Source organism: Melanostigma gelatinosum (assembly GCF_949748355.1).
Source record: "Melanostigma gelatinosum genome assembly, chromosome: 14".
NCBI lineage: Eukaryota > Metazoa > Chordata > Actinopteri > Perciformes > Zoarcidae > Melanostigma > Melanostigma gelatinosum.
This window is the reverse complement of record NC_136647.1, coordinates 13354082-13367263: the sequence shown is the minus strand read 5'-3', so window position 1 is coordinate 13367263 and position 13182 is coordinate 13354082. Positions and strand designations below refer to the sequence as shown.

The 13182-nt window shown below is 38.8% G+C and overlaps 2 protein-coding genes across 4 annotated transcripts; both read left to right on the top strand.

Annotated features, from left to right (window-relative positions):
• Positions 1-4950, top strand: LOC306788108 (cytokine receptor common subunit gamma-like). Its single transcript, XM_079283458.1, has 8 exons — positions 1-121; positions 720-810; positions 1134-1300; positions 1589-1722; positions 1838-2003; positions 2371-2473; positions 2866-2926; positions 3122-4950. Exons 1-8 carry the CDS (start codon positions 58-60, stop codon positions 3323-3325), a joined length of 990 nt encoding a protein of 329 aa, XP_079139584.1. The 5' UTR covers positions 1-57; the 3' UTR covers positions 3326-4950.
• Positions 4951-5119: 169 nt separating this feature from the next.
• LOC306787590 (sorting nexin-12) lies at positions 5120-9609 on the top strand. 3 transcript variants are annotated; one of them, XM_079282773.1, is made up of 5 exons: positions 5120-5466; positions 7223-7318; positions 7659-7783; positions 8110-8200; positions 8653-9609. In XM_079282773.1, exons 1-5 carry the CDS (start codon positions 5302-5304, stop codon positions 8656-8658), a joined length of 483 nt encoding a protein of 160 aa, XP_079138899.1. In that variant the 5' UTR covers positions 5120-5301; the 3' UTR covers positions 8659-9609. The 3 variants fall into 3 exon arrangements, with proteins under 3 accessions (XP_079138899.1, XP_079138901.1, XP_079138900.1); XM_079282775.1 differs by having other exon boundaries at positions 7659-7787; XM_079282774.1 differs by having other exon boundaries at positions 7659-7787; positions 8110-9609.
• Positions 9610-13182: the final 3573 nt, after the last annotated feature.

The window sequence follows — 13182 nt, the reverse complement described above, 5'->3', positions numbered from 1 at the left end:
GAGATGTAGAAGCAGACGGGCTCAGAGGCAGAGAACATCCTGTTTCTGTGTGTCACGATGCCTACTCGACTGCTTCTGCTTCTCTGTCTGACAGCACATGTGTTTGCCAGAGAACCACCTGGTAAGAACATTTAAAAAGAAAAATTGTAACGGCAGGTGAATTGTGATATTAATAAGAACTGTTTTTCGTCTATTTGGATGGATCTGAGCAGTTATTGAATTTGCTTAAGGGCTTCTGGCATTATCAAATTGTTTAACGTCTGACAAACATAATGTGAAGCTGCTTTTCCTGTTTCAAATGTACATCTAGTATTCGTTAAAAATCAATGATAATGATAATAAAAAAAAAACAATCTTTACAATGTATGAGTGATTTGTACCATATTTTGTATGTCATTACTAAAAATAAAATCTAAACAAGAACGGTGGGAACTGCACGATATGAATAGGAAACATGATTTGGCCTTAATGAAGTAAATAATCAACTTCTATCGTCAAATTGAATTAAAATGTCAGTTTATGGTAAAGCCTTACTTCCTTGGTCCAGCACATTTTGTGTAAATTCCCCTTGACGTCATTGTGCTGTCACTTCCTCATTGTGATTGGACTGCTATTCGTCTATTCCTGTTTGCGTAAGTTATGAGTGTGAATCCTTATGATTTTTGGTTTCTGTTCATCATTAACTATATTCTGTCTCAACCTTCTTGTGTCTCTGACAGAAGTAGACTGTTTGGTGGTGCATCGGAAATATGTTCACTGTTCCTGGAATAAGCAGGGGACTCCAGAAGTCAATTACACCTTCTACAGCCGGTTCGTAATTACTCACATCAACCCTAAAAAAACCAACATTTTGTGACGTCATCTGAATTGATCAAACTGCAAAGAGTAAAATGTTGGACTTACGTGAAAGATAAAAGTAATTCTTCAAAATAGAGTGATTTTTGCACGTGATATGAACTTCTGAAAGGATGTTATACCACTTTTTCCTTTTGTGCATTTATCTGGGGTGCGATCACTTTCCATACACGATCATGGTCTATATTCTGATATCCAAAAGTAGAAAATGACTCCAAAAAACATAACGGCCACACTTTGCTTTGTATGTCAATGTCTAAATTGTGATTTCTCTACAGGTTTCAACCTGACAAATTCAGTGAGTGCTCCAAGTATCTGCGAGAGAACAATATAAACACTGGATGTGAACAGCCCTACCAGACAGGACAGAGGTTCAGATCATTTAACACCAAACTGGTACATGGCAATCAGATCTATCAGAAGGAGCTTGAGCTCAAAACAAAAGGTATGCTTATTCACTGGGGTGGCAACACAACATTGTGAGGTATTCAAAACAGTAAATCAATCAATGAAGAAGAGAAAGTTCTATTTGATGGGAGAGATGCAGCACAACTGTAACATACATGTAGAATCTTCTTTTAGAAAAGGAAAACAATGCTGTTATTCAGAAACAATTTTAAAAAAGAAGGAAATGAAGGAAATGAAAAGGGTGAAAATATCTTGGCTGCCCTTTAGCACCTTGTCATCACATTCATCATATTCTGTATCTTTCAATGGTCTGTGTCGTCTCCAGTCAAGTTAAATCCACCAACTAACGTGACTGTCCAGAGAGGATCCGACTCCAACTTGTGGCTCAACTGGTCCCAGGATTATGTTAAGTGTGTGGAGAGTGAGGTTCGCTACAGGGTCAACAACAGGAAGTGGGAGGTAGGCAGTTTGAAGGATCAAAACATCTCTCATCCTTCTTTTTCATTCTTTGTTTCGTTATGTCGTCTTTAGTTTGCACCCATCTCCTTTCTCCTCTCCATCTTACTGTCCACAGAACAATCACGTCTCTACTGCGATGCAGGATTACTGCGTCAACTTGCCCTCCAGCAGTTCCATATATGAGCTGCAAGTGAGGAGCAGACTGGCAATCTACTGTGGAGAGTCTGTTTTCTGGAGTGACTGGAGTCAGCCTGTGGTCTGGGGATCCAACAACAGCACAGGTAGAAATGCAAAAAGTGTCTGCTGTGGAAAAGGTCAATATAAAGAATGACGTCATCAAAAAAGCCATCAGGATAGTTAACAATGTGGGATATCACAAACACACTAACAGACGGTTTTTCAAGTCACATGCTTTAAGCCTGCACAAATAATGTATAGCATGGGGGTAGTTGTGAGTTGTATACAAATATTAACTTAATTGTATGAGTTATGGAGAATGGGCAGAACAATATTCGTGTACATTTTTTAGATGCTGCTCTGCATGAGCACACAATATCAAACCGCTGTGTGAGCATACGCTGGTGCACAACACAGCCAAGGTACAAGAGTATGAAACAAGAACAATCCACATCTCTCTGCCCTTCACAGACGCCAAGACGAACAAGTCGACGTCTGAGTGGACCCCAGTGCTGTACGTGGTGGCCGCTTTCATCCTCATCCTACTGGTCATGCTGTTGCTGCACCATGAAAGGTGGGTGACTTGTCATGCATAAATGACGGTAGTTATAGGATTATAGTGTACTACAGAGTACCAGCAATGTGAATACTTATTTCCTCAGTTTTTCATTGGTTTTTGTTCGTATCTACAATATTTACCAAATCAAACGGTTATCAATTGTTATTGTGCCGTAAAAAGGTTAATTGTGTAAAATAGCAGCACATCTAAGTGATGAGGGGAATTAAATTCACATTTGGTAATGCACTTTCAATCATTTGACACGTAGGAGCATTTGTAGTCAGTGTCTTCACAGTCCAGAGTATTCCTTTAATCTCGCTCAATGGTGCCGAAGAGCCGTGGGAAACAAAAGTAATGTCATGATCTCTGATCATGTGAGAGTGAACATGTGCCTCCCTCCCGTACAGAATCAGAATCATCTTCATCCCTGTGGTTCCCAAGCCATCCTCGGACCTTCACAACATCGAGGTTAGTAGCATCCAGAGCTCTGTGCTGCCATCACACCAAAGATCTGTATTCAAACCGAATCTTTTCTTTTATTCAGAAGTTAATAAAACTATAGACCAAAACACTGCGGCCATTGAAAGACATGTACAAGACAGACATGTACCTTAATGTGAGGCGACAGCAAAACAAGTCATCGATTTTCCTCTTTTTTTAAAGGATTGGTTTCAATTCCCCAAAGGCCTGAAAGAGAGTTTTACCTACAACGAGCATCCCTGTCTTGTCCGTGAGTACTGCCATGTCTCCCAGTCCGACAGCGAGGCCGGCTCTGTCTTCATGCCTGGGAACGAATCGGACCTGTCCACCTCCTGCTCCTCTTCCACCTCCACAGTCTCAACTGAGGAGGAGATGGTTTCTGTTTAGGAGGCATCTCAGGCAACGAATTTACAATGCAGATCTCCTGCATGACTGCAAAGATCAGAAAGGTTGTGTTCCCCGAGAATAAACCAGATATATGTTTGAGGAACTTAAGCAATTGATTAAATTAAAGCTATTAATGCTTCTGAATACCAACAACCTAATGCAGCAGTTATCGGTTAAACAAATCCTTAAAATGCCTGATCCTATGAGTTTATTTTACCACAAATAAAAAAACTCTGAACCACTTAATTTAAATATCCCTTTTCATTAGTGACACGCAGTTCAAAAGTTCCTCTTGAAAACATGCTTCAGGGTATAAATATATATCAAGTACTTGTCAACCACTTTGAGGCGCCAACATTCACAGCAGAGCTTTCTCTTTCTTCAGTGGTCTGTATATTTCATCTCAGAGGAGAACAAACTGAAGTTCCCCTCACATATCAGAAAAAAGGTCATTGAGAACTTCCACTTCCTCTAATCCCTGATTTAAGCACAACTGCCAGTTAACAGTAAAGGTCGATGAAAAGTCACAGTTATTCCTAAAACATCAACTTTATTATTAGAGATAAATATTTCACATGACTAAACTTCATAATTTTGTCATTGTTGTACCATGTTTCTTAAAAAAGCCCAGCTTCACTGATGATAACATGAATGTAACTTCAGCAGAGGAGGAGGAAAAGCCAAACTACAAATAATTAAATGAGTGTCTGTATCAGCAAAGCAGGACTTCATTCCTGGGGACACTTACAGGATGACAAAATAGTGAAATCACTGACTTCACTCCACATTTTGCTTCAGTCTGGTATTTTTTCTTTATCTGCCATTTTTAAGTTTTAATATGTTGCCTCAGTTGAGCTGAGCAATATGAGTTTGATGTGCATTGATATGTGTATATTTTATCATATATCCAACCTTATATGAGATGTTATGTAATGAAACAAATCCATATGCCTAAATCACAAAATAGATTAGTTTATACAGAGTACTTCACTAGGAATGTGGTACCAGCTTTATAGACTCTGGCACTGGCCAAGTTTTAAATAGTATTACTCTCATGTGACCGTGACTCTCTTCTGTTTGACTATTACAGCAAAATATCTCAACAACTGATTGAAAGTTAATTTCAACTTATAACTCAAATAGCTTGCTCACGATGTATTGTTGTGTGTTTAGTAACATTTATAAAAGTAATAGTAAACTGGGTGTTGGTGTCAGAGTTGTATGACATTGATAACATCTATAATACCAATATTCACAATTTATTTACATACTCACACAAAAACAAGGCCTTGAATTTGGTCTATACAACATAAGTAAATAATTCATGATGCAATAGAAAAGTCACTCCAGTAGTTAAACCCTGTAATAAACGATGGCTCATTAGAAAGTGGCACCACGACATTACAATAACAAGATAGTATGGTCACATAGTGGGCTTGGATAACAATAGTTTCAATCTAGCGTCATCATTTTTATGTATAAATGTGTATGTTACATATATCTTAATATCTTTGAATGTACTTTTTGAGTGTGATTGGACATTTCTTTGTAACCTAACGTTTGTATTTTAGGGTTTGTGTCCTACATGCAGTATGCTGATGACCTGTCTTTGTTTAATAAATATAACGTTACTATTGTCTATTTACGTGTAAATGTGTGTTGCGCTGCTCCAATGATTGATATTAGAGCCACCTGGTGTGCCCTGTACAGTTACCTCCCTGTCCATTAGAGGGAGTGAGGAGAGTGTCCCAGAGTAAGGAACCGAGTCTACGCATTTTTCAGATTCATGACGGTTAGGGCGCAGGGCAGCTGGCCCCCGCAAGAAGAGAGCGATACAAGTCAGCTAACGCTACTTCCCTAGCTGAACCCATCAGCTATCGCAATCAATTGATGTCTTCAGATGAGCTTTAAGACATCACCGTGCATTTAGTTGGTTTGATTCGCCGTTGGTCGTGCAAAAATTACAACCCGACAAAATGACAGATCCTGCGGTGGCCGACACTCGCCGGTTGAATTCCAAGCCCCAGGACCTGACGGATGCTTACGGCCCCCCCAGCAACTACCTGGAAATAGACGTTAGTGATCCACAGACCGTCGGAGTTGGACGGAACCGTTACACAAATTACGAAGTTCGCATGCGGGTAGGTGGTCCAAAATCACGAGCCATACACACCTTGTTGGGGCGTTAGCCTTTATTTGCTAAGCTAACTGGTAATTACAGTGTTGTTGCGAGCTAGTTAGCATGTTTAGCTGCTGTGCTCTGGAGTCAACACAGCGACTGGGCTGTGACGTTGACGGTGGGCTCCTGGAGTAGGTCAAGATGGCGCTCCAGTAAAAATCAAGGACCGGGGATTGTCAGTGGCCTGCGAGAGCGTTTGAGGTGTAACTTAAGTTAGCAAGGCTGGGTTGTAGAAGTTTCGTGAACACACCCAGGACCGTCTGCTTGCCTAACGTGAGACACATAGACTGTATATGAGAAGGTTCGGTGTCTTACGCCAAGTATGTTTTGTCGACGACAACATTAACAAGCATAACGTTACTTTAAACAGACTACTGTCTGAAAGTATGAGAAGAGTAACGTTGACGTTGCACGTTGACACTTAAGAAAACGTTACTAATGCTGGAAAATGTCGTCAGTTCAATGGAAACGGGAGAAATTACATGCGGTGAAGTTTGTTTCTCAAAACAAGTTGAATTTATCGGGCGTTATTATTATTATTATTATTATGCGAATACTAACAGTAGTTATTAGTTAGCGTTATAGTAAGAGGAGTAGCGACAGTAAGTTTAACTTCTTCACAAAGTAAACGGGCAGTTTAGCTTGAGTGAGTTACAAAATCGCTGACACTGCTACATTTCAAAACATTTTCAGGAAGCAGATGCTAACATGTCATAATTGTGGCTTACTTGTCTTTACTACAATTTAAAATGTTGGTGACTCTTAGTAGAATTTGTCTCTTATAATTCTTCATTTGAATGTTTTTTAATTCATATATGTAAGCAGGTTTATTACCCCATGTGACAGGTGGGATTAACTAGCTCAACGTAATATTTAGTTAATTTGCATATACAACAGACAAACTTAAACAAAACAGACCAGTCTATGTTCAAATACAACAGACAAACTTAAACAAAACAGACCAGTCTATGTTCAAATACAACAGACAAAGCGTTGTTTAATCACACTCCACTCAGACAACAAACTGTCTACAGCAGTGAGTCGTGCAAAATATGTACTCAATTACCACAGAAGCATTGAGACATACTGTAAATGAATGAGTTGCACACACAATCTGCCTTTGCAATCGAACTGTAAACTTTTCCGCGTTTTAGTGAAACAGGTTTGCTTGGCGGGCATCTTTAATTATATTTGAAATAAACGCATGAAACAAGGTTAAAAATCACCTTAAGTTTTTGTGCACATTTGAAATTTCCACTGAGTACAGATAAAACTAGTGTTCAAATTAATTATTTTGATATTTGATAACCATTTGCTGCTCCAATGTGAGGATTTGTAGCTTTTCTCTTTCTTTAAATTATTGTAATTAGATTTTCTTTGAGGTTTACACTGTTGATAGGACATAACAGTTTGCTCTCTGAATTTCTCTGACATTTCTCACTATTTACTCACATTTGGTGAACTAAATGTTTTATCAATTGCCCATAAAGTAATCTATAATGATTATTAAACATATGTTGCAGCAACAGATTCAACTGTAGAGGTATACATAGAGTGAACTGCTTTGTCACGTCAAACTAGCGAACTAGCCATTAATTAAGTCTAATTATGGTGTTAATGCCTCCCAGCTCTCTTGATAGTTGCAGACATTGTCCAAATAATTTAATTTAATAAATCTAGGGTTGTTTTTTTTCTTCTAATTCTACTTCTCTGTGCAGACAAACCTTCCCATTTTCAAACTGAAGGAATCCTGTGTGAGAAGAAGATACAGTGACTTTGAGTGGTTAAAGATTGAGCTGGAAAGAGACAGTAAGGTGAGTGAGCAATTATGAGTTACAGTCTAATCATTTAAGCAGGCTGGCTGTTGCAAACTGATGGTTACAATGATCTAATAACTGACAACAATGTTGACGTTGCAGGTGGGAAAATAGACTCCCTTTCTAGATTAAAGTAAAGAGTAGGATTAGGTTGTATTTGTTTACATGCTTCTGCATTGCCATCTCAAATAAGTTTATTACTTAGCTGGAAATATATTGATGTACCTTTCTGCAATTGTGACTTTACAGCACAGGGAGTGTGGACTTTGAATTTCATATTTTTTGGTGCATATTTGTCATCTTTCCTATTATTTGTGCTGATCCCCGACACCTTCAGATTGTAGTACCATCTCTGCCGGGCAAAGCCCTGAAGAGACAGTTGCCATTCCGCGGCGATGGGGGCCTTTTTGACGAGTCCTTCGTTGAGGAGCGGCGATCGGGCCTGGAGCAGTTCATCAACAGGTCAGTAAGTTCAGCCCTAAATTACAATCAACACACTTTGTGTTCTCAGATGTAAATCAATCATAGGTGTTGGTCACCTGAAGAATTGCCTTTATGGGATGATTACATCTGGTAAAGCTTGTCTCAAAGCCACGAAATGTGTTGGCCGGAACTGAAATCAACATGTCATTATTAGTAGAGTCAGTCATTGCCCAACACAAGATATAACCTGATCCGTCTTCGGGCGTCAACAAACTAATCCACCATTGTATCTCACCAGTCTCCATGAAAAGTGCTTAAAACAAGTACATTTTGTGGATTGTCCGTCTGTGTGTGTATTTCTGTAGAATTGCAGGTCATCCCTTGGCCCAGAACGAGCGCTGTCTTCACATGTTTCTGCAAGATGAAGGCATTGACCGCCACTACATTCCTGGAAAAGTATGACACTCGGATTACTAAGGGGGAGGTGGGGGTTAAGGATCAGACTGTCTTATAATCTCTCCTTTCTGTCTTTCTGCTTTATCTGCCTCTCGCTCTCTTTCTCTCGCCCAGCGTATTCCATTGTATAAGTCATATGAACTTTATCTTGGGGTTAGATTATGTTCTTCTACTATACATCAGGTTGATAGTGATTCAAACAGTCTCCGCTGTGCATTTGTTTTATAAGCGCACCATAAGGAAAGCACCCGCGTAGTATTAGGGATTGTATTGTTGAAGACTTGGCGCTTAATCAGAATTTTCACGCTTAAAAAGTGATGTTGGATACATTCAGTCTTTCCCTGATGAGCGTCATATGTTCATGATTGCACACTAATGTTCAACATACATGCAGCCTGTAAATGAAAGATCTTGATCCTGTTTTGTTCTTTGTTTTGTTTTGTTTTGTATAGGTATGAATGAAGTAAGTTTGCTTTATTTGATCCGGTCTCAAGAGCTTTCTGGAGGTTAAAGGTGGCTGCATGGGCACCGTAAAGACCAAAGGCGATAGTTCACAGATACTTCAGTCGAATTGTAATACCAAATATCAACGATCACAGAGGTCTGACTGCAAACTGTCACTCTGTGCTGCAAAAGGGAGAATGTCCTGCAAGCCAGTTTTGCGTAAAATCTCATTTGCAGTTGAACGTTTTCAATTGGGAATGAGTGTACGAGAGTTATTCAGCTGTTTCTTCAAAAACTGGCTTTCAGAAGTTTCCCGCTCCACCAGTATCGGGCCACTACTAGAGTTTTGAGTTATGTGAACTATTGTTTATAAGTACTGTACATCACCATTGACTAGAGCTCTTTGGGAAACATTTCTCAAACTAATCCTGATACGATGTCATTGTCAACCGCACTAATCATTGACTGCATGGCAAAAGTTGCATGCTTTCTTTGCAATATATTTGTCTCAGTGTCACCCGCAATTTATTATTTACTTTACATGCCTGTGATCGACCATCTTATTGTTCAGTCTGTTTACTCAGATCTTTAATTCTCTCAATTCAGTTTCTACAGACACGGACAAGTGTGATATTATTTCTCTGAATAGTATTATGATGTTGTGCCATTACATTAAGTCGGTGCATCCGTAGATTCTGAGATTCACAGCAGTGACCAAATCCATAAAAGCTTGAACATGTCTCTTTTATTATTCCTCATGTCTGTCTCTTTCTCTCTCTTATTGCAAAGACAATACAGACTGCTGCACCTGCCCCATGTACATTTATTTTGACATCACGTCATTATATAGCTGGTGGAAATGTCAGAACTGATAAGTATCAACGGTGTTGGAAAAACTATTGCTCCTGGACAAAACTAAGAGATCCAATGTGTACCGTAAATTGTTTGATGTTGTGTCTTTATTCAGTCATTCCACATACAGTATGTGCGTTCTTTTTGATTCGGTAATCGGTGAAAAACAAAACATGTTTCCATATAAAATCTTTGTCATAGCTTCTTTCTTCTTTTTTTTTTTTACAATTGATTATTATGTTTTCTGAATGTCTTTTAAATTGCTTTGATCACGTTTAAAATGAGGGTAATTTCCTGCTTTGATTTATGTCTTCTTTTGCTAGCGGAGGTGTGATTTTGATGATAACTTCCCAAAGTCGAGCAACATGTAGCATCATGAGAAAGACAGTGACCATCGGTCCAGTCAATATTTAGAGTTGTATGTTCTGAACAGGCTCTTAGACAGGATTGTTTCATGATTAATTGTTTTAACTCAGCTGTTACATCATCATGGCTACACTCTGGCTGTGTGTTGTCAAATCAGCTATTGGGAATGTTAAGTTGGGTAAATAACCATATCTAAGCACTGTGACAAGAGGTTCATTATATGAACAATATTTCATTGTTTAAAGGCGTAATCAGCATCTGGTTTAATGATCTGAAATAAGGCTTTATTCTGCATTTATTTCATTTAGGCTTTATTCTGCACTTTTGTTTTCTTTTTTTTATTGTGAGGTGTATTAATACATGTTATCATTGCCGTTCCACCATTGGTGACGAGGAACTTCCTTGTTAATTCTGTCCTCCAATTAAATTCACTGCTGCTTCCTGTCTACATGTGTCTTTTGAGTTTGAAAGAGGAGAAATAGGATCAGTAAAACCCACCTTCCAGTTTGAGATTAGTGTGTCACACTGAGACGGATCAGAGAGCATCATGGGAGCTGGATGAATGGCCGCAGATTGGCAGATGACCTAATTTAACAATGAAATGGAAAAAGAACATGAGGTTGAAAACGCTTGAGCACAAATATTGGAGGAAGGTTTTCTTGGCATAAATGTTACAGCCTGTACATAAATATTCATTGTTTGAACCTGTCAAACCGTCGTGTTTACTTTTGGACCGGTAAGTAAGGGACTGTATGGAAATGACTGGAGTGGTGACATTTAGTTATGTTTCACTTTGGAAAAATGCACGGCCGTTCGCAGCATAATTAGTTTATTAATTTTAAACGCTGCCTTTGACTTAAAGCAAAACTACAACACCCTCTACAAAACAACATGTACTGAACATGTGTTGAAAACCAGCTGTTCACAGCCACTGAACCAGAGGTTCTACCAAATGGTTAGACTTTTTTTGTAATTTAAAAACAGGTTAATTCAATATCTAAATTTGCTCAATAATTCACTTAAATAAAAAGTCACATTTCTTTAATTCACAATTCATCATTTCAATGACCATCAGGTTGAGACCAACATGTTAGCGAGCCAAGTTCCCTTCAATTAAGTGACAGAATACGCTCCTCAGACGTTTTTTCAACAATCAAAGTTTTTTTAAACCATATCTCAATGGATCTTGTCATGTGCTGCTCCAAAGCTCACATCAACAAAGCTGTAATACAGTGACAGATCTGTGTTACTCTACATATGGTAAAGTGGATCTTAATGCACCATAACAACTGGAAACTGGTTTTATGTAACTAATAAAGAGCTGAAACTACAGGTTAACTTTTATTGGCGACTGTTTTGATAATAATAATTGTAAACTAAATAACTTTGGGTTTTGGTCAGATAAAACAAGCAATTTTATGTCTTATATTACAGATTTTATTTCCTTTTATTTTTTTATTTCTATTGTATAGCACTGTGTAACTTTGTTTTATAAGGTGCTAGATAAATAAAGTTGTTATTTTTATCACTAATTTGAAGACACGTTGGGTTTGGAAAAAAGCATTTTTTATTATTCCTTGCATTTTACAGACAAAACTGAAAACAACAGCAGATAAATCACTAATAAAGATAACCCATAAGGCGAATAAATATCAATAACCTGAGCACAGTCTTAGTGCAGTAAATTAAAGAAATACAGTATATGTGGTAGGAAGGAAGCCTCATAAGTAGATTGAGGCTCTTCAGTTGCAACACTGGGTCTTTTTGTTTCACTAAACATGGATTGTAAAGTCCTCTAATCTTTTTCTCGTTGCTCGCCTCCAGGAAATAAAGGGATTAACAGGGGAAGAGGAATTCTGCCCACAGGTGGATTAAAGTTGTCCCAGAATGATCTTGTAATGTAGACCTTGACCTGCAGGTAATCAAAAGTAGGCATTGGACACAATGAAAATGAAAAAAAGTAGCATTAAACTGTTGATATAGTTTGGTACCTGCGTTGCACTAAACTAGGGTTCCCTGTCAGAAAAAATGGGGAAAGTCAGGTGCATTTACACATCCCTAAAATCACAGGGATTTCTCTGGAGGGCTTTACAATCTGTACAGCATATGACTCCCTAAATCAAACATACTGGATGATTTTGCAAAGTGTGAAAATTACACAGAAGTCCTTAATTCCAAATAAAAAATAAAATAAAAACACTGCCATTCCGATTGGTCAACTAGGGGTCGCACTGTCCTAATTAGAGTGTCAGGCCGTACTCTGTTATATATACCACCTATTTACCTACAGGCTACGTAACACAACACTGTCAAGCGTAGATTAATGTTCAAGCAGCAGCCAGTGGAAGTAAATAGCAGTGTGCTTGGCGTGTTCACCTTTCAGTGTGCAAGGAATATAATATTTGGTACCACTCGACTCATCATAGCGGAAAATACAAGAACTTGCAAGGACACGTGCAGCAGAGAAGATAAATACATTTTTGGCAGGTTTGAGGAAACAGCAGTCTGTTTTTAGCAGTAGACAAGAGATCAGCGAGACATCTGAGACTTGCATCATCTTTTTTGTAAATGCATTGTTCATTAATTGTGGTTTTCATGAAGGGAAATATTAGGAGGCGTTGTTATTTATAGGTTAAAATGTTTTACTTGCCCGGCTCACTTGAGATGAAATTGTGTTGTATGAGTTTGACACCCCTGCCCTACACCTAAGAAATAAAAGGTGAGAAACCTTTAGCAAGAGCAGCCGAGGAGGGATCCCTGTCAAGGATGACACAAGCATGTCATTTGTGCGTGCGTGTAGACAGAAGTACAAGTCGAAAAAGGAATTTGATAGAGAACTGTGACCTACAAAACGAGTGACCTTTGAAGTGCTGGCCTTGTCCTGAGTAATGAAAGTGGGCAGACAGGACGGGCACACCCAAGGCAGAGATTAGGGGGTGTTTAGTTAGCGGTTCTAACACTGGAGCCCAGGGTGCAGCCATGACGCCGGTTGTGTTTGCAGAGACACCCAGTTGGATGAGATTGATGAAGTGGAAGTACATTGAAAGAGCATCCCAAAGCAGTGTGACTGGGCAAGTACAAAAGGGGAGACGAGTGGCTACTAGAGGGCCATCAGACAGAGTTCGGTGGACAGACAGGGAGAAATCTTTTTGTTTGTTTGTTTAAGGTAAGGTTATAGGTCCAAAGCATGAAAAATAATCAATCCAGCCTTTCCCAGGAACAGAAACAACAGAGAAAGATTCTCTCATTCCAAAAGTCAACGCGGCCCTTCATTTTTGTTTTTAGTGCTATTTTGTCAGCACAAACTCTATTAGACAGAT